At 31.4% G+C, this 20,053-nt stretch overlaps 1 protein-coding gene across 3 annotated transcripts; it reads right to left on the reverse strand.

Annotated features, from left to right (window-relative positions):
• Positions 1 to 1,482: 1,482 nt before the first annotated feature.
• Positions 1,483 to 19,025, reverse strand: LOC133174271 (endophilin-A3-like). 3 transcript variants are annotated; one of them, XM_061309359.1, is made up of 11 exons: positions 18,881 to 19,025; positions 18,277 to 18,345; positions 18,049 to 18,121; positions 17,776 to 17,919; positions 14,190 to 14,323; positions 12,321 to 12,388; positions 9,446 to 9,468; positions 7,975 to 8,075; positions 7,053 to 7,156; positions 6,725 to 6,858; positions 1,483 to 3,925 (listed from the first exon to the last, which is right to left on the reverse strand). In XM_061309359.1, the coding sequence occupies exons 1-11, from the start codon at positions 18,923 to 18,925 to the stop codon at positions 3,732 to 3,734; spliced, it is 1,089 nt and encodes a 362-aa protein (XP_061165343.1). In that variant the 5' UTR covers positions 18,926 to 19,025; the 3' UTR covers positions 1,483 to 3,731. The 3 variants fall into 3 exon arrangements, with proteins under 3 accessions (XP_061165343.1, XP_061165356.1, XP_061165349.1); XM_061309372.1 differs by lacking the exon at positions 9,446 to 9,468 and having other exon boundaries at positions 12,322 to 12,388; XM_061309365.1 differs by lacking the exon at positions 9,446 to 9,468 and having other exon boundaries at positions 7,975 to 8,096; positions 12,322 to 12,388.
• Positions 19,026 to 20,053: the final 1,028 nt, after the last annotated feature.

Here is a 20,053-nt window from a genome sequence, read left to right on the forward strand (position 1 = left end):
ACCTAAAATCTTTCGCATGAATAAAAGAAGTTATTCTGGTTGGAGTATTTTTCCCGGTTCCTACATATGACAAGTATATCGATGTCAATCCACAATATGGACCTTCTATCGCAAAAAAGAATTCTCGGGAATATAGGTTCTGATGAATTATTATTAGATACATGTTTTTAGATATAAACTTTGAGTTTCTTTCTCTTGTAGTTGTGAAAAAAATGGCTTTTTGATAGTCCTTTTACAATGTCTCAGTTTTGGTGCACGTGAAAAGTTTTAATATGAAGGAAATGTGATACAATAATAAATTATTCCCCAAAATTACTTTTTTGTCCATTTAATGAATTCTTCAAATCTAAGCCAAAAAGAATTTTCAAATACAAGTTTTCTTACACAAAATATTAAATTTTGAAGTGGTCCTATTTTACCTTATTTTGCTGCACTCCTAACATCTGGTATGTTTTTATTATTATTAACATTGTTTCAAAAATTAAGCAGATCGTCGTCTTCATTTTTATCATTTATTCAGTTTTTCATACATGTATTTTCTTTTCTTTAAAATATGAGTATTTGGTTAAGTAATAAATATTTTTAAAAATATTTGCTTATGTAATATATATTTTTAATATATATTTTTTGCCCGTTATGCAAATTATCCCACATATCCAACTATCGTTGATGCCCTGGCATACCCTACAAACTAGACAGTGATTCCTTAAATATCGGTCCAGATACATGTACCTGCCGGATCCAAATTAAAAGCTCCCTCGTTCTTTAAAGGTCAAAATATTGAATTTTATCAGGAAAGTCTTTATTTCCAACATAAACCATTATTATTTATTTCAAAGATCCTCAAAAATATTAGATTTTCAAAATGTCACAAAAAGGTGTTGCATTCCTGACAGTTTTAGCATCTTTTGGGGATAACTTTTTTGCGACTTTAGATGTCAATGGAATATTTGGCAGATATATTTAGCCAGTATCAAAAGACACATGCTGAGTCATAGAAATTTATTCACATCGTCTGTTTTTTTTTTTTTTTTTTTTTTTTTGAGTATAGATTGATAAATATGTGTCCGGGAGGGGGGGGGTCACCCATATAGGAATACATGTATATAGATGATACAAAACATGAGAGATTTACAGAATGACCAGCGACCACACTGGAACTCTAAATAATGTTCAAACTGGGACTGGAAGAATATAATTACGTAATTTTGTTGCAAGTTTATTTAAAGGGGTGTGCATACCCAGCACTCTTTCCTATAAAACTTGTTACTTTTTCCTTTAAGAATTTGATACGCCTGTGGAAATTGTTTGCGACTTCTAATGGAAATAAAGGATCTGATCCTGAAATGAATGCATATATACATGTACCTGCAAATCTGATGCCTGGGTAATAGAATTATCTTTCTATGTATAGGTTCTGCCTTGCTTTTGTAAGCAGATTATTAGTTATCAGTGTTTCATACACAAACAAAACAAAACAGGTTTTTATACATGTATATCTATAACGATACTTTTATTTATTAACATTATTCACATACCAATTCATTCACACCGAATCCAATCAAAACAGGTCTGTGTAACAACAGAAAAAATCTAATTAACTTCATAACACTGTGTAAAAGAATAGGTATATTAAAACGATACACACAAACATGAATCCAAATTTACTAAATATCTTATTTACATTTAAAAAGAGACTATATATTAAATCATATTTAGTATGGCTCAAATTTACCGCATATAACAGGTATTTATTATAGACATACTTTTTATAAGACATTTTCACTAATATTTTCCAATTTCACCCTTCAAAGATATTTTAATTTTCAGCTTTCCTGTTAATTTCATTCTAATCAATACACATAAGATACTGGAATATACTTTAATTTTTTTCAATTTTGTTTAAATTGCAACATACAGAGGCAGACGTACTCATTATACACTAACACAAATCAATGGATAGTTTTTAGGGTATGGAAGGGGGGGGGGGGGGTGTGCACGTACAAACAAATCTTGAAAAGTGTGTAAAAATTTGATAGTGAACTCATTTAAGGAAATCATTATAAACAATTAAAATGCAAGCATATCAAAGCTACCAAAACTCATTTTTATTTTCAACCTTATTCTGAAAAATTGACAAATAAAATGGGAACAAGCAGTAAGCACTTTAAAGAACTGAAAGCTGACAATAATCAAACCTGACATGAAAAAAAAAATCAAATGATATTTTTTTCTTAACATAATTATAACCAGAAAAAATATGAAGCAAACAATGATTTTAATAATATTTTTTTAAGATAATGAATTCTATTTTTATACAAGTTTATACAATAAAGAAAGTACAACACATTCTGACCAGCAGAACTTTAGAAAAGAGGGAAAGATTTTATCCGATGCAGATCAATGTCTACAGAATATACATATTGCATACTGTATTTCTGTGTAAGTGTAACAGGGTGTACAAAGACATTGTTAAATCATCAAGAATTAAAAAAGATGGTAGCCATCTGAAATTCATGGGGAAAAAAAATGGGTTTCATCTTTTAAAATATCAATAAACTTCTACAGGGTTTTGTGGACAATCATCACGATTTTTTTTTAGTGGGGGTGGATTCAAAAGCTGACAAAAATTTTGTTGGTGTTCTGGTGTGTGATATAAATCCAACAATTCGAAAACTGTTTTTTGGTTTCATGACTAGGTAGTTTAGAAGGTTTTTTTTTTTTTTAAAAAAAAGAAAAAAGCTTTCTTCCAATTCAGAAGTGAGGAATTTTTACTTCTCTTTGGTTCACATTGAAAGTAAAATACCACAATATAACAAGCATTAACTAGAATTGAGCCTTCTATAACAGCTGCCCACACATATAACTACACATTGTCTGATACCATGTATCAAAACAAGAAATTAATAACCATATAGTGTCATGTTCATGCATGCAAAAAAGAATTAATTGTCATATTCTAACAAGGAATACGTGTTCACTTAATTACATTTTCTTCACAAGAACTTTATTTATGCATAATTTCACTCCAACATGAAGTTCTCATCAACGGTAAACTTAAATTACATCATACAGTGGATATCTGAAATTTGTTTCTAATAATGCTACAACTTCTAATAAAAATAAAGTTATATGAAATGTGATTTACAGTTAATAAATTACATGTACTTGATTATTGTACAACGTACCTATATTGCTACAGTGCAAACTTTCTAAGTTTGAGTGCATATGGTGAAGGTTTTTAGGACATACAAGGGGACATAACCCACACAATAGTTAAAACTGGCAAGACAAAAAAGGTGAAAATGAGAACTAACTGACAGAATGCTTAAAAATGAATCCATTTCTATTATCTATTAATCTCTAACAAGCACCAAAATAAACAAGGAAAAGTTGGAGAGACTGAAAACAAGTGGAACAGATAATCTCATACAGGACAGGTATACCACAACAAGAAAGATTCTACACAAACCATTTAAAAATGCCCTGAGCACACAGTATCAATAGACAAATCAGAGTTTTGTTTGGTTTTTCAAACTTTCAAAACAATCACCATAAACCTTACTGTGTCTTACACAGAATGTTTCAAAAAGGCATTTGTCAGGGAAATGGCAGCAAGCTAAACAGAACTGAACTACTGAGAATCGGCTAATGAAACCCTTTGTGTACACGACAGGTACCTCCCAATACCCCGCCCCACATGTCTGTCTAGTGGTGTATTTTGGAATAGCTCAATGAGGAAGATCTTCAACAACCTCCACATAATTCACTGGGAAGAAACCGGTTCGGCCATGCAGAGAGCCCTCATACCAATTTTCATCGATCTGTGAGATGAGCTTGATCATGTCTCCCTCGACAAAGCCTAGTTCTCCCTCATTCTCTGGCTCGAAGTCATACAGAGCTTTTGCACATGGCTCTTTCTTGGCTGAAAACAATTTTATTCTGTATTAAGAAAATTTCACATACATGTATGTTTACTTGCACAGTTATTTGTCACTGAATAAACAGAATGAATTACTGGGTACATGTACATGTACTTCAATAGTATAGTATGATTTTTGTTACTATGTCAATGTTCAAAAATACTACTGGATAATCAAATCTATCTTTGGTGAGCTTGCATGTACATGTACAAAGTATTTCATAGTGTTACTTACACAAAATAGAAAATGAGTAAGATTAGTAATGAGTTTTGACCTTGAAAATTAGTACATATGCATTGTCTTTATGAGTGCCAACTTCAGCTAAGTCTGATTAATTCACAAGAATGAAACTTTAAATAGACTGTAATTGCCATCCCTTATAACCTGTCCATTTTGTAGAGAATATCAGTAGTTATCCCTCTTTGTTCATATAACAATGCTTCTCTCCCAAACTTTCATAATCACTAACGTTGCTTCCTGACTTCCCATGTTCAACTTTAATCACATGTTGCTAGTCATCTACTACACAAAGGCATCTTTTATGTTATGTAATAAAATTTTTACTTTAACCTTTAGAATGCTTCCATTCACCATCATACAGACAAATAAGAAAACATTCTACTGAGAAATGTGGATGTACACAAATATTGATTCTTGCCCTTTCTGAAGAGAGTATGAGGATACTTATCCCCCTTCATCTGTAAAACTTATTGCTTCTCCTTTTTACAATTTTAAGAGGTACCCCAAAAATTCTTATTGTGTAAGATTAGCCTGGTTATGTAGATCACTACTAGATGTGCTAGTGCTACATGTATTACTTTCTGAAATTTTCTTTTTGAACCCAAGAATCCCAGAGGCCTAAAAAGTATCGTTCAAAAATTAACTTTGTTGCTCAAGTTTCTCTTATAGTATGTGACTTGGCGTGTCATGTAAATGTAGATATGAACAATAAGATTTAGGAATTTTGATCTCTGCTCCTGGGCTTCCAAAGGAGCCCATAAAGATGTTTCTTGATGAAAGTTTATTAAACAAGCTTTTAGTTAAATTTAGGTTTTAAGAATTTTGCACTGATTTGAAATAGTGAGGCATAAGTTGCAAACGAGCAAGAAGGTTTCAGATTCTGAAAGCAACCGATTTTCTGGCTGACTGAACATGTTAACATCTCTTAGCAGGATTATTCTTATCAAAGATTGATGGTCAAGACTTACATAGATAGAAAAAATAAAGGTGCATTGAATCATCATGCTTCAGATGCTGCAAATGACCTATATTTTTGGATGAGTGATCAGAAAGATGTTTGGACCAGGTCCATTAACAAATAACTAGAAGTCCTAGTGGACCAACTTTACATAATTATTTCAATTTGGGATGTACTGGTATACTGTAGATTGGCAAATAATCATGATGGTTTCAATTTCAATATGTTCGTGATTCATCATTTTTCCGAGAAATTAAATCCATTGTGAATGCTATCATTAGTTTATAAAAACATTTAAATGCTTATACAAAATTTTAATCAATTTCTTTGAGCGTGAAATTAAAACCAACGCGATTGGTACTTTTTGAGAAATCGTGAAATTTTAACATCGTGGAATTAAAACGACTTACAGTATATCAGGTCATGCATAGAATACTGCATGTGACCTATATTTCCTGGATTAAAGATCAGGTGGAAGTACAATTCAGTCAAGTGTAAATGTTGCATCCTGGGATGCATATCTAGTGTAAATGTTGCATCCTGGGATGCATGCTACCAATCACGTTTCTGATGCTGTGACCTCATTTTCTGGATTGGTGAATAGATGAGCCTCCTTCCAATCTCAACTATGTAAACTCTATTTTTGTTAAAAATGTATGGATATTCATGCAATAAGCTAAGCTTTGCATGCTTCATTTCACAGATTGTGTGATAGAGCAGGCCAGTTCCCAAGTGGGTAGTCTTACAACCACTTACATGTACACTGCAAAGATGTCATCATTATGGGTGGATACTCATCCTCAGATACTACATTCACTGGAACATTTAAATTCTGAAGTTAGTGTGTATATCCTACATTGACCACACTTTAAAAAAGATATTGCATCTTGGGATACATATCAGTAATATTGCTTTGGATGTTGCTTGTACAGACTATGACTGGCTATGTACAGAATCTTTCTCTAGCTAAGTGGACAGTGTTTGAAACTCACTGCAAAATTAGCCAGACATGCAGAGCTGACTGCTAGTAAAAGTTGTCAGCCCTGCCAAAGATCTACTCACCCGAGAAAATAATTGTCTTTTATAAATTTGTTTTAAACGATTATGTGACTGGAACCAGGTCACCATAACTTCAAACCAAAATATATAGACTAATGAATTCTTCCTCTTGTCTTGTTACACTTTGCTACCGATAGTATTAGTTGATATGAAAGAGATTTATCAAATATATGAATTTTAATTATCAAAAATTTTAAGGTCCAACCGGGCATCAATACATGCAAATTTGTTCGCCCACTGCAAAATTTGCGTCTCGGGCGGTCAGGCGCACAGTTATTTCAAACACTGCAAGTGGGTCTTTCTCTAGCCAAGTGGGTCTGAACAAATTTTAAATATGACCTCACCTTGAAGACAAACAGCCGAGTGCAGGTCCAAGTTATATTGTCACTCTTGACAAAAGCTACTACTAGATTCTTACTGTTGGGGCATATCAATTTCTTTTAACCTTTATAAACTTACCTGCTGGAGTAACGGTTTATACAAACAATGCCATACTAGTACTAGTAAGAAGCTAGTGGATTTCTATGATCCATTTCACACTTACGTGCACTAGCAGGGGGAGTGTTGTTAAAATTGTAGCTGTCAGCAGTGTCATACATGTGGTTTGAAGCGGTTGAAATTCGGCTGGATGACTTTGGTACGTACTCTTTCTTTGGTCTTGATAAAGCATCACTGCGTCTGAAATAAAAATTTTAAAAATAAAATTTTTTTGTGTACTTTAATTTTTATTTTAAAGAAATAAAGATAAAATCCATTAAGAATAACCCAAACAATTTTCATTTAATTTCATGCAGTTTATAATGATTCTGGTTTGTTTTATATGAATTAGTAGCTGCTCTACTAGAGATGTAATTCTGTCTATAGAACCTTACTTTTGCTCTATGGTGTCCAGTAAATCATCAAGGAGTGATGCCGCCTGTTTATGGTACTCCCTTTGAGCCTCGATGAAGGACTGAAGCTGAGCAATCTGCTCCACCTTAAATAGAAAACAACCTTTAAATACAAAACACTTATATGTACATTGTCTTGAGAAACATTTGATCCACAGAGAAATGCTATCAGTTACAAGTATTATTACCCTTAACAAATATATTTATTGTACAATGTATGTACTAGGAACATGTGAAATCCATTTTCAGAATTGAAAAAAAAAGTGTTCTTATTAAGCAGTGACTAAACATGATTTATTGTGTTTAAAAAGTTTTTCATATATTGTGGTATTTGATAAATTATTTTTGTTTTTATAATATATACATGTATATACACTGTAGAGTGAAATTCAAGAATCGGTACCACTGCAGATTTATTTTATGTACATGTTTTCTAAATGCTGGCAAAAAAGTGCTTCTTTCACTATACAAAATTAATGTTCTTGTTATTATTTATTTTAAATTATAATTAATTTATATTCATCTGAGTAAAATAAATTAGGAAATATTTTCTTAATCGGCAGCTACTTGCAATCAAAAAAAAGTTTACTTTGCATGGGTTTTTTTTTTTCATAATTATTAGACGTCAATAAGACTTGAAACAAATTTTTATTGATGAACACACATCACATGTACATGTATATTATACAGTTTTTATCTCTCTTTAGATCCTCCCAATTTCTCACCCTTTTAATCAGACTCATGTTTCTCAATTTTACTCTATCCCATTTTCCCCCCTAATTCACCCTCTCTATCCTTTCTTGCCAACCTTTTTCTTAAAACCCTTATACTCAGCCATATTTTTACAAAAACTCTCTTATTCAGTAAAAAAATCTTTCTGATTATCAATAAAACAAATATTTACTTCATTTTCCAGTAAGTTTTGCATAGCTTTTTCTGCAAGTTCCTTGGATTCTTCAAACTTTTCCTCTGCCACTCGAATTTCTTCATCTGACACATTGGACCCTAAAGAAAAGCCAACGACAACTCAATTTTGAAACAAATAAAGAACAATTTAACCAGTACTAATATTGCCAAGTTTGATAGAGAGCTTCAAGCAGATATTTCACACTGTTAAAAGCCAATAGCACACACTGTCTAGCCTGAAATAAAAATTACCTTTCAATGGTAATATGTCAAGCCAAATTCCAGAATACATTTTATTAACAGACAAGCCAACCATAAATTTAGTTTTCAACAAATAAAATTTGATCCATTAATTTTCATCTTGAATATGCCCAATTTATATTTTTAAGTCTCAATTCTCTTCTCATAACATTGATGCTACATACAGGGTTATATATATATAGAAATTTGGGTGAAATACATCAGTAAGCTGCTAGAAAGCATATCTGATTCAATTGTTAATTAATATTATGCCCTGTCAGTCTTTTGAAACAGTATACAAAACTGATCCCACAACAAGCTTACTCAGCATGGAAAATTAGGTCTTAAGATCTGTTAGAATGCAATAATTTTTTTTTCTATTTTCACCAAACCACCAAGTTCATGCCAATGATATTTTAAAACATGCACCACCACTTAAAGTAAAAAAAAAAAAAACAACTGAAAATATGGTATACAATATGTAGCATGCAAGCATTCTAAATTTGACATTATCAAATTTCTTATCAAAATGCACTGTATAATATCACCAAGTATATCACATAACATTGATACTTCTCTGGCCAACTAAATACAGGGGCAACATGCAGGGGTCTGAAATAATGGTCAACTGAAATGTTCTTTCATCCACTTTTCTTTTTCCTTTTTTTTTAAATTAAATTAACTCAAGCACAATAATGAAAATAAGGTCCCACAATGAACTGACTTTGGCTGGAGTGATGGTTCTGACCAGACCGAATCAGAGACCACACGATTTCTATTGCACATGCAGAGGAGGAAATTAGATGTACATGTACAAAATAAGAGACCACTTGGCCACATCACTCTCCTGCGCTGTCTAGAACTCAAAAAAATGAGAAGAATTTTACAAATTTCAGCATAAAAAAGATCTGAAAGATGAAATAATTACATTTTTTCCTATTCACTTATTATTCTTATAAATCCCTTATCTGCTCCTATCTTAGCTCCACAGACCTAATTTTTAAATAGATTCTTCTAATAATTAATATAATCCAGCTCAAATATTGAACAACTCTTTTACATAACAGGTATTATACATGCAAAATGACACCAGACAAATTTAACCAGAAAAGCTCACCTGAGATTTTAGCTCAGGTGAAATGGTTAACACCAGGACAATGTTTCCCCATGCAGGACAAAAGAACTAAAGCCAGAGCTAGCCCAGTGTATACATAAATGTCATAGTATACCTGCAGTTTTTCCGCCAGCCTCTACAGTGCCAAATATAGCATAATCAGGTCAAAGGTGACATAATCAGTTCAGGTATTGTGTAATTAGGTCACACTAAATATGGTCTACCTCACATTATTGATGTCAACATCTACATGTGTGTATATTACAAAATGTGTCGGCATGTAACTTTAAATGTCGTGGTTTGAATATCCTGATGTATCATCTGATGATGTCACAAACATTCAAGTGATGTGTCAAGAGTCATGATTAAAATGCATTTACGATGTCCTAGCATGGATCATGTTGCATGATAAAACAAGAATTTTCACATGGTATTCTATTTCCTCGTGCTTTACTAAAATTTCCTTCTCCATATATAAATAAACACCATATGCCTTGTTTCCTTAATCCCCCAGTGCTTTTAAACTAGCACTGAACATCATTATGCGGAATTTCATAACAATGACACATTATCTGTTTATATACTTCTTGCATGATAACATATGCCAATCCTATTATGAGTTGGTGATTTTCTATTGAAATTTACAATTTACCAAGAACAAGCTTACAAATACATGTTCCATTATTATTTTTTTTTAACGCTCAAAGAAAACAACACTTTAGTGCAACCAAGATTTTCAAGTACCATACATAACCAAAGTTGCTAATTGGAATGTGAGCTGGTAAAAAAAAATACAAGATAAATATAAGTACTTAAAAGTGTCTCCAGGTCTTTAACATTATAATATCATATAATTCATGTTGAAATTTACTACTATTTTAAATCCTGTTCTAGTTACATTGCGTTCAGAGACATAATTACTCCAAAATTGACAAATGACTGCCAAAATTGAAAAAAAATATTTTTAAAGCAAGAATTCATATATTTCACAAAAAAATTGCATTTATTTAATAATAAAGTATTTGAAAAAAAAAAAACAACATTACTGCAGGATTAAATAAAATGACACAAATAAAACATAAATCAAAATAATGTAGAGGCACTGCACATGGAGACAATTTTTTTAAGAAATCTCCCCCAAGAAGCTTTCAACTAGCTCATGAAAGATTCTAAAATCAAAGAAAATGCTGTTTTTTCAAATATTATTCCTATATTCAACAGTAACAGACCTGTTTTACCCAAATTGTTGTCTCTCAGTATTTTTTATTAGATTTGTCAGTGAGATTTGGCATTTGCCCGTAAGATTTCACTTTTCATCGACTGTACATATATTACTAGAAAACAACTACATTTCTGATTACCAAAACATGGTTTAATAACAAAGCAAAACATCATACCCTGCTTTCTGTTGAGTTATTTCTGTCATTTTTTTAAACCACCGCGTTTTGGCAACTTGAATGTTTGAAATTTTTCTCTTTTTTAGCAATTAAAAAGCGTCAAACTGAGACAGATAACGAAAACTAATTGCTAAAATCCATATGAACGGATTTCCGTATTTTCGTTATAGCAAAACGTGAGACGTATTTTGGACTGAAAATCCGTACAAAATATGGCGAAATCGTAAGAGTAAACAGGTCTGCAGTAATGAAATTGCTGAAAAGATACCCAACATTGCTTAGCATTTGTCATAAGGGTTTTTAGATAATTAGATGCAATTCACAAATAATTAAATAATTTTGTTAAAATCCTGTGCATTAACAGTATGCCTAGTTATTTCATCTATGGATCATGTATATGGTCACATATCTGCTATCATAATATATAATACAAATTACTGATACAGTGTTTATATATATATATATATATATATATATATATATATATATATATATATATATATATATATATATATATATATATATATATATATATATATATAATATGTGCTACATAATACTTCATAAATATTCCTGTGTAGTTAAACAAATTGCTTTTTCATTTTCTTCCTGATTCAAGTACCCACTAAAATAAAATGCATGCAAGTAATATGTAGTATGGATAAAGATTACGTTTGTTACGGTTTATTTTTCCTCTTATTTATGACATAATATATATTATAGAGCTCTCTAAGATTAGCTAACTGGCATATAAATATTTCCATATAGCATAATATACATTTTGTTATTACAACTATTGCGATCTCATACTACAGTCCTACATTTTTTTCCCTCCATGGGAAATTTCGCAGAACCTTGCAGATTGAAGAAAAACTCTTTAATTATGTATAAATGTAAGCTATTCTACGTCAACACTACCAAGTAGCAATACCTGTTCTGATTAAGAATATTCCAATCAAACCTTATTTTTAATTATGTTAATTTTACATTTAATTTTATTGAAAATAATGAATTACTACAAGCAAAGTGATAAGCATTTTTGCTGAACTATCATATCTGGGATGGGGCAATAGCATAAGCTTTGTGGACAATCAACACTTATAAACGAAAGTACCAAGAGTACTGTTATGCATAATCCATGCAGTACAACATGTATATTTACTGAAAAACAATGGGGTCTACGCGGTAATCTATGAAAATGCTACGAACCCCCAACATGCACTGAAGCACAAATTATACTTAAACATTTGATGTCCTACCTCCTGCAAAGAAAAGAACACAAAAAATCAAACTCAGGCCAAGGTTACCAAACCACAAACAAACCACACAGCAAAATCATTCAAATATAAACCATTCAACTTAGCTACAATACTTTCAAGTGTCTAAAATATATCTATGAAATGATATAAAGCTGGATGAAATCAATATGCATAAATGGAAAGAAAAAAAATGATTTCAATTCCCAATATCTATTTTATTCTGAAACCAATCTCCATAATGTTTTATCCCTAATCTTCCTATATTCAAGGAAAAACCCAGAAATATTCCCATGAATTCCCCTTCCTTTATTAAAGGTTTTAAATCATTAACTTACCTTTTTCTTTCTTCCTTTTCTTACAGTCAAAATCCAGCCTTCTACCAGAGAGCTTCTTTCTGTGGTGCTGTAGATAAATAAACAGCAAATATATCTTTCAACTTCAAACTTATCAAAGAAACATCTTGTTTTTTCATCAAAATACAATGAAGAAATATAGTGAATATAATATGCAATATGCAATATAATGACCCCCTCCCTGTCCCCTTCTACCACAACCAAAGAAAGAAAGAATGACTCTTTTGTTTAAACTAGACAAAATTCAAAACAAGTCATTATTTAGGATAAAAATCTATACTTATAAATTGATGAATTTTGCAAATAAACTCTGAAACGGGTGCACCCGAGTTCTTACTTACTCCTCTAAGAATACACACGATACAAGATGATGTCCGTAAACTATAATTAGATTTCACTTGCATTGTAAGTATTGTACATTATATTAAAAGTCTACTTTTATTTTCTATAAACAGCCATGAAATAGCAAAAACGTGAGTACGGTGGTGTTTCCGGTTGGCGGATCTAAGTTACTGGCAATTTTTAATGAAACTGGCAACAAGCAATCGTTTATTTATTTCATTAAACGTCATTACTGAATTATTCAATCAAAACTTGATTTAATTGATATAAAAGAAATAAGTTGTGATAACTGATAAAAAAGGAAAATGTGCAAATTATTTTCGTCATTCACCGATCGTAATATTGACGGAAGCTTCTAGAACATCATATAGCATCGAGCCCGATGTTAAAAAGAAAATAGCTGCTTTAACATAAAAAAGCTTTTGTGTCAATGGTCATTGAAATAATGGTAAATCACTGATAACCCTGTAAGTTGTGAATATATTTATATATCGAAAGACTATTACATTTATTTAGTAGGTTTTCCTAATAAATTTATCGGTAAAATTTGTATATTCCTCACTGAGAGCATCGTGGCAACGAACCCAAAGTACAATTTGGACTTCGTAATAAACCTGCTTACACGAAAAGAGAAAATTAATGAACACGGAATTATTCAAATACAATTATGCTGTAAAATTTTGTGCTTTAATCAATACATTTCAGTTTTTTTCTGAATACAGTCTTTTGTATCAAATACTCGGCCTATTCCAGTGGCGGATCCAGACACCAAAAAAAAAAAATTGATTTATTAAATTTTATGTATATTTTGGACACAAAAGGGGGGGGGGGGGGGGCTGGGCCCCCCTCTAAATCTGCCAGTGTATTCATAGGGCGTTCCAATTTTTACACAGGTACTTGAGTCTTGGATTATAGATATGTATGTACCTTATTGATATGTAAAAAAAAAAAGGTAAGGTACAGTTTTACATATCAATAAAGTACATACATATTTATAAAACATGACCCAAGTACCTGTGAATTTTTTCAAAAAAAAAAAAAATCAATTTCTCGGTAAAATGTGCATTTCTTGACAGAAATGAAATAAGAGTATCTGAAGTACAATATCCATAATACAGTATATACAATATCAATAACATAGTATATAACAGGTTTCACAATAAACGTCAATTAATGAAATTGTTATTGAAGTTTTACAAAGGGGGTGGGGGTGGAGATGTACTTCTACTTCATGCGGGATTTTGAACAAAGTATTTCTTCCTGCTTTAAGCCTGTAGGCTGTCAGTAGAAACTACAATATATATATATATTATTGGATTTTTTATGTCGGTAGTGGTATAAATTCAATTCCCCGCGCTTGCGCGAAATTTCATCTAGTGTTATATAAAGAGAACACAGTGATTCAACAATTTTACAGAAGAGTTATCTTTCTTAGCAGGGAGTTTTCCCCCTTACTAATTACTCAGATATATTTTCTCCCTTCAGAAATCCACACAATTGTGACCTACATTGACCTCCTTAAGGTCCTTGGATTGGAGATCTGATAGAGGTCCTAGGAAATTCTGTTTGACCTCGTCCTCCAGAGCGTACTTGTGGTCAGCGATTTGTTTGAACACCTCCCCGGCCTCCGTGAGGCACTCCCCTGAAATCATACATCAAAAAGAGATCAGTTTACACACATAAAGTATATGGAAAAACACATATTTTCACATCAGAATAATGAGTTTATAATAATAACATTTGCTATTAATTAGACTTAATAAAGGTTTCAACTTTGTTGAATATTTTAGGTCCATCCAATGTACATAAATGATTTAAAAAAAAAACAAAACTTTCTTGCTAAATTTCTTGGCGCAGTGCACAATGCAGTTGCTAAGCTATTTTATAATTTGAATTTAATTTTGTTTATAGTTTATTTAATATCCAGCATTTAATGTTTTCAGTTCACTGTAATTGATAAGGTCATCAACTTAAAATTTGACTTTTAACCTCTACGTATAACCTTCACCTAATATACAGCTTTGACATTGACCTTCACATTGATTAACTTGCCCAGATTATGATGTAGTTCCTAACTCATGGTGTTTAAAATTCATGGTCAACCAAGATAAATTAAAAAAAACTAGAGAAAAAATAAATGAACAGATAAACACTACAACTCAAAGACCAAAAAAAAAAAAAAACCAATATGTGTATGCAATGAAAATGTCAAGCAACATAACCAAGATCATGACTTCTTTTCATGACAGCTTTATTTCTGTTTTATCAGGTTACCACACTTTAACTGAAGTATTTGAAAAGAGAACAAAAAAATCAAAGAAATGGGGTAATTAAAGATTTCTAACTAACTTTTCCTGCTTCTTCTATTTCCCCCCTCAGTGTAAAAAGAACTTAACAGGAAATTATCACTAGAAGATGAGAATACACTCAAGGACACTTAGAGAGCCGTGCGGGCTTTACATTAATTAACATCACAGATGTATTTACTTCTCTACAAACTGAGGGAGCCACAGAAAAAAGATCAATGAAACATAGAGAACTAATGTCACAAGGGACAGCAAGAATAATTCGATGAATTAACTGTTTGTCAATTTACATCCAAAACATAAAACATATTATCATCAACACACAGTGAGCTATGGGGAGATGGATAGCTCAGAAGGATATATACATCAACATATCCATCAATCCTAAATTTGTGTGTGTATTAATGCGCGTATATATAAACCGTAATGAATGTGGTGTACAACAAAATATGAGATTCGTCATTCGAAATGTACAACAAAATATGAGATTTGTCAATCGAAATTTCAAGGAAATATTTGTGAACTTTGAGATGCACAATTGTAAGATGATAGTTCCACTTCAATTATATTCAATCAATGCAAATCTATGTATCACCGACACCTGTGCTATATTGTTAAAGATATGTACTTGAAAAATTACTTCCCAACAAACAATATTTAACTCATGTGGTGAGAATATTTTATAAACTTCATATTAAATTGTGCACGATGTCTATCAAACAACGATCCCATCAGATGAGTAGTCTGTTTATGTTAACGGTGGCAAAACAAAAGAGCAAAGCGACCTTGTTACTAATTGTATGTTATCATTGCTGGCAACTTAAAACACTGGTTTCTGGTTGCACAAGTTTGGTGAGAAGATAATGTAATCAAAGTCATAAATCATTTGTCAGACAAAACCACTGTTTTTCCTTGAACATTTCAAAACTGGGACTTTTTCTGTAAGCATCCTTAAGACTTAGACTAAGGGTAATTAATAATTTTTAACCAAATATTTAATAGTGATAAGATTTTTATGTTGAATACCTAAATTACAATTCTACACATTTCCAACAAAATCTTTTTTGGAGGGTGGGTAAGAAGGGAGTTGGGGGGGGGGGGGGGGGGGTCCTACATATTTAAATGAGAAAATGATTGAAAAGTTAGGTTACTAATAAATTACAATAAACATGATGGATAATGATTTTAAAAAATGGCATTAATCTTCTTCTTTTTTTTGTGGTTAAAACTGCATTTACAGAAAAAAGGGTTCTCTCCATTCCAATAAATTTCCACTGTGAAAATAACACTCTGTCATGCACGTCTTCCTTTAGAAATCACTGGCTGATTTATATTCTAAAAAAAGAGATTTAAACATTCCATCTAGGGATATCACTTGTAATGACATGAACAAGATAAGCCTCAGGCCCTTCTTTTTTTTAAATTCTTTAATAGTTACATTCATTCTTTATAGCAGATAATCTGTGCAGATTTCTAGGACTATAAAAGCAATTGAGTTTAGTTGCTAAGTGAATGGCTGTAAGGTTACATAAGAAAATAGACAAAAGCATTATCTCCGACAATCATGTAGATTTTACATAATATTCTAACAGGTGCTACAAACAGCCATGCACAAATTTTACCTAGACTATATGTCAACATTGACACAGATCACATCTCAGTTAACTTACAATTGTGTTTATATTGTAAACTTGACATCAGACACTACATGTATAATATATAGGACAGTGTAGCATATGTTTAATCATGAGTAATCCAACTATACAGAACACTCATTTTAATGTCTTAAATACATTAGATTCATAACCCCACTATGTTTAGCATATATATTTTAATTTTTATATAAACTATTAATAACTACTCAACTATTTTAGGGCTGTGATCTTTTTTTAAGTGTACTTTATACTTCCGAGACATTAAGGGACTTAGTACCTGCATATTAATTATTATCAAGGAGTCGGCATAATTTTTTCTCAGAAAACATTACTCTGACAAGATTCTATGTCAAACCTTAAAGATACCTGTATACTGCTTCCTTATAAATGTCCAGTCAAAAAGATATGCCTCAATTTTCCATTGTTATGATCATAGTAAGGCCTTCGATCCATACCATAAAATTAAGGCTATATTATTAGCCCCTTTCTAATTTGCTTAACATGGAAACATACTTTACCCCACAAACTGAAGGGGTAAATTTCCTCACTCACAATTGATTAAATCAGACAAATATAGACATGATAAAATATAATTTAAATATCAAGTAGTCCCTGGAATATTGAACAACCCCTTGTCTTTTGCAGTCCAATATCATCTTCTCTCCACTCACAGTTCATGTTCAGAAGTAATGTCAATATTCTGTGAATTACACGTAACTAATTTTCCCAATTTCTTCCCCCAGTTCTAAACAGTACACTGACAATGACAAACATGGTTTCGCTTATATCAATGATCTTAACCTCTTGTCCTTGGATCTTTTAGCTAGAGACCTAAATGTCTTGAAAGGAAGACAGTAAGTTGAGATACCTTCAAGTTTTGTACATGTACTACACAAAGGTGTGTTCATAAGAAAATAAATAATTATGATCTTGACCTTCAACAAAATGATCTTAAAATCTGAAAGTTACGAGGGCATGGATTCCCAATGAGGTGTGAGAGGCTTATATTTTATGCTATTTTGTAAAGCAGGTAAACCAAACATAAACCAGATCAAAGTTATTTGGAAGGGTATTCCTGGCAGCATAAATAGATAGAACATGTGGGCTATATATGCCCCATAAAAAAAACTCACCAAACACCATATCCTCCCCCAAGTCCTTGCCATGTCGGATCATGTGTTCCCCAAGAGTTCCCTCTGGCTGTGGGTAGGAAATATTCTTTGTGTTTCCTCTAACCTTGGAGAAGTTATTTACAACCATCATTTTTGTTCTGGAAGCTACAAATTTACAGAAAGTCATGTTTATTGAGTTTGTGACTGAGTCAAATGTATTTTATATCAACAGAGCATAAATCTACATGTTTTTCTGTTAGAGACATCAGAATGGTAAACAGAAATTAGTTATACCTGGATTTGGTTGGAGATATTCCTGTGTTTTTGAAATTAAGTCATCCACCAACTTTGACATCACATCAATTTTCTATAAAAACAAAAACACTCAGTGCTTATAATAAATTACCTGTAAATTGCACTTATTAATGAATGTTTTTCTGACAAATATGTATTTTTGACTTTTTATCTATGCATTTAAATAAACAATTATCCATGACCATCTCGGATGTCAGGTTTACTTACCCTTTCCATCTCTATAAATTCTTCATCTAGTTCTGTTCCTTTAGCACCACCAATCTTTTCACTCATATACTAAATTAAAAAAAAATAGAATTTATTTGAAGTCAACATTACTTAATCTATATTGTTCTCAGGGCTCAGGGAATAAAACTTAAGCATTTTCATGCTTTTCAAACATCATTATGACTTGAGAGTAAATAACTCTTAGATTTTAACATGATACATTTTGTATCTAAAGAATTGCTGGTAAGAAGGAATGTGTGTAGCATAACTTAGTTCACTAAAAATTCTCACATTCTTACAGACCATCAATATCTAAGAGAATGTTTTGTTTTATTATATTTATCCGTTACAATTTTTAAAAACATAGTTTTCTGTTATTGCTTTGTTCTTATCAGACTTTGTTATATCATAGATATATATATTTAACGTATGATGTCTTCAATATGTATTGAATTGACTTGCATTTTTACTACATTTTCCTCTTTACGAACTTTGGGGGAAATAGAGTCAGTTTTTATTTTGCAATAATACAAACCGGTCCACAACACTGAGACCGTGGCTTATAAACTAACTCATTAGTAATTACGAACTAAACAGAAAATACCTGGTTTGCTTTGTTAAACTGCTTCTTGAATCCTTCCCACGACATGTTGATAGATATTTATCACTACAATCCAAAGCTGTCAAAATTTATTATTTAGACGTACTCCCACTAATCTGTTGACGAATTTAGTTCTAGTTCCGCAGCTAATAGTTAGAAATGGGAAAAAATTCTGAATCTGATAAATTTGGATTTCTGTGTAATTTTTATGCAAAAAGATAGTATTTCAACAGAATTCATTTAAATCCATTTTAAATTGTAAAAAAATGTAATAAACACACATGAGAATAAATTTAATTAAATGAATCAACAATAATAAACTTTTAGATGAAAGATAATTCCAAAAACATGAACAACTTTAAAATAATTATGAGATTTCGTTGATGAAAACCAGCATGATTATTGTATTGTTGATTGTACCAAATACAATGAACAAAATTTGATTTTACAGAAAATTACAATTGAAAAAGGAGTTTTAAAAATTCTGATTGATCAAAACGCTATCTATGACATGATAGGACGAACAGCGGGCTAAAGTTATCCGTACATGTACTTCTATATCTCGAGGATCACGGAAATCAAAATCAAATATCTATACAGAATACTTAAGTTGTATTGATAATTAAATATTTAAAGTTAACAAATAGAAAAGCTGAAGTTTTCTATATCACTTGAACCATGATTGTGGTTCTCATTCTAACTTAGCAGGAAAGGAGGGGGGGGGGGGGGGCATGGTCTGATCAAACCTGATCCTGCTCCGATCCCTTAGTGCATTAATACAAAAAAAATATATCTTTGATACTCTTTTCTGAATATTTTGAAAGATTTTCCTATATTTACATGTAGCTATATGTAAATCTTTTATCCCATTCCATAAAACACATAGATTTTAATTAGTTAAAAAAAAATAAATTGAAATCAAGTCCGTTTAAATCTATAGGGTATGCTTGCATATCAATTCAATAATTTGTAGTCTTGCCGTTATTGAAAAGAAATAAAGATAAAATATACTTCATCCAATGTACTTCATCCCAAGAAAAATCGTATCCCCACCTATACATGTATACGTCAATCAACTTGACGGTCTAGATGTAAATTGAAAGATCAGCATATATGACAGTAAATGTAAAATAATAAAAAAAAATATAATATTGAATAATAATTAGGTATTTACTA

Source organism: Saccostrea echinata, unplaced genomic scaffold (assembly GCF_033153115.1).
Source record: "Saccostrea echinata isolate AGI-Se365-2 ecotype Australia unplaced genomic scaffold, CSIRO_AGI_Sech_v1 ptg000002l, whole genome shotgun sequence".
NCBI classification, from domain to species: domain Eukaryota; kingdom Metazoa; phylum Mollusca; class Bivalvia; order Ostreida; family Ostreidae; genus Saccostrea; species Saccostrea echinata.

Coding starts and splice junctions, on each gene's coding strand:
- LOC133174271 (XM_061309359.1), bottom strand. CDS start 18,925: ATGTCGTGGGAAGGATTCAAGAAGCAGTTTAACAAAGCAAACCAG. Junction 7,157..7,974: donor AAAACTTACTGGAAAATGAA/GTAAATATTTGT, acceptor TTTCTATTTAAG/GTGGAGCAGATTGCTCAGCT. Junction 3,926..6,724: donor CACTCCCCCTGCTAGTGCAC/GTAAGTGTGAAA, acceptor AATTGTTTTCAG/CCAAGAAAGAGCCATGTGCA.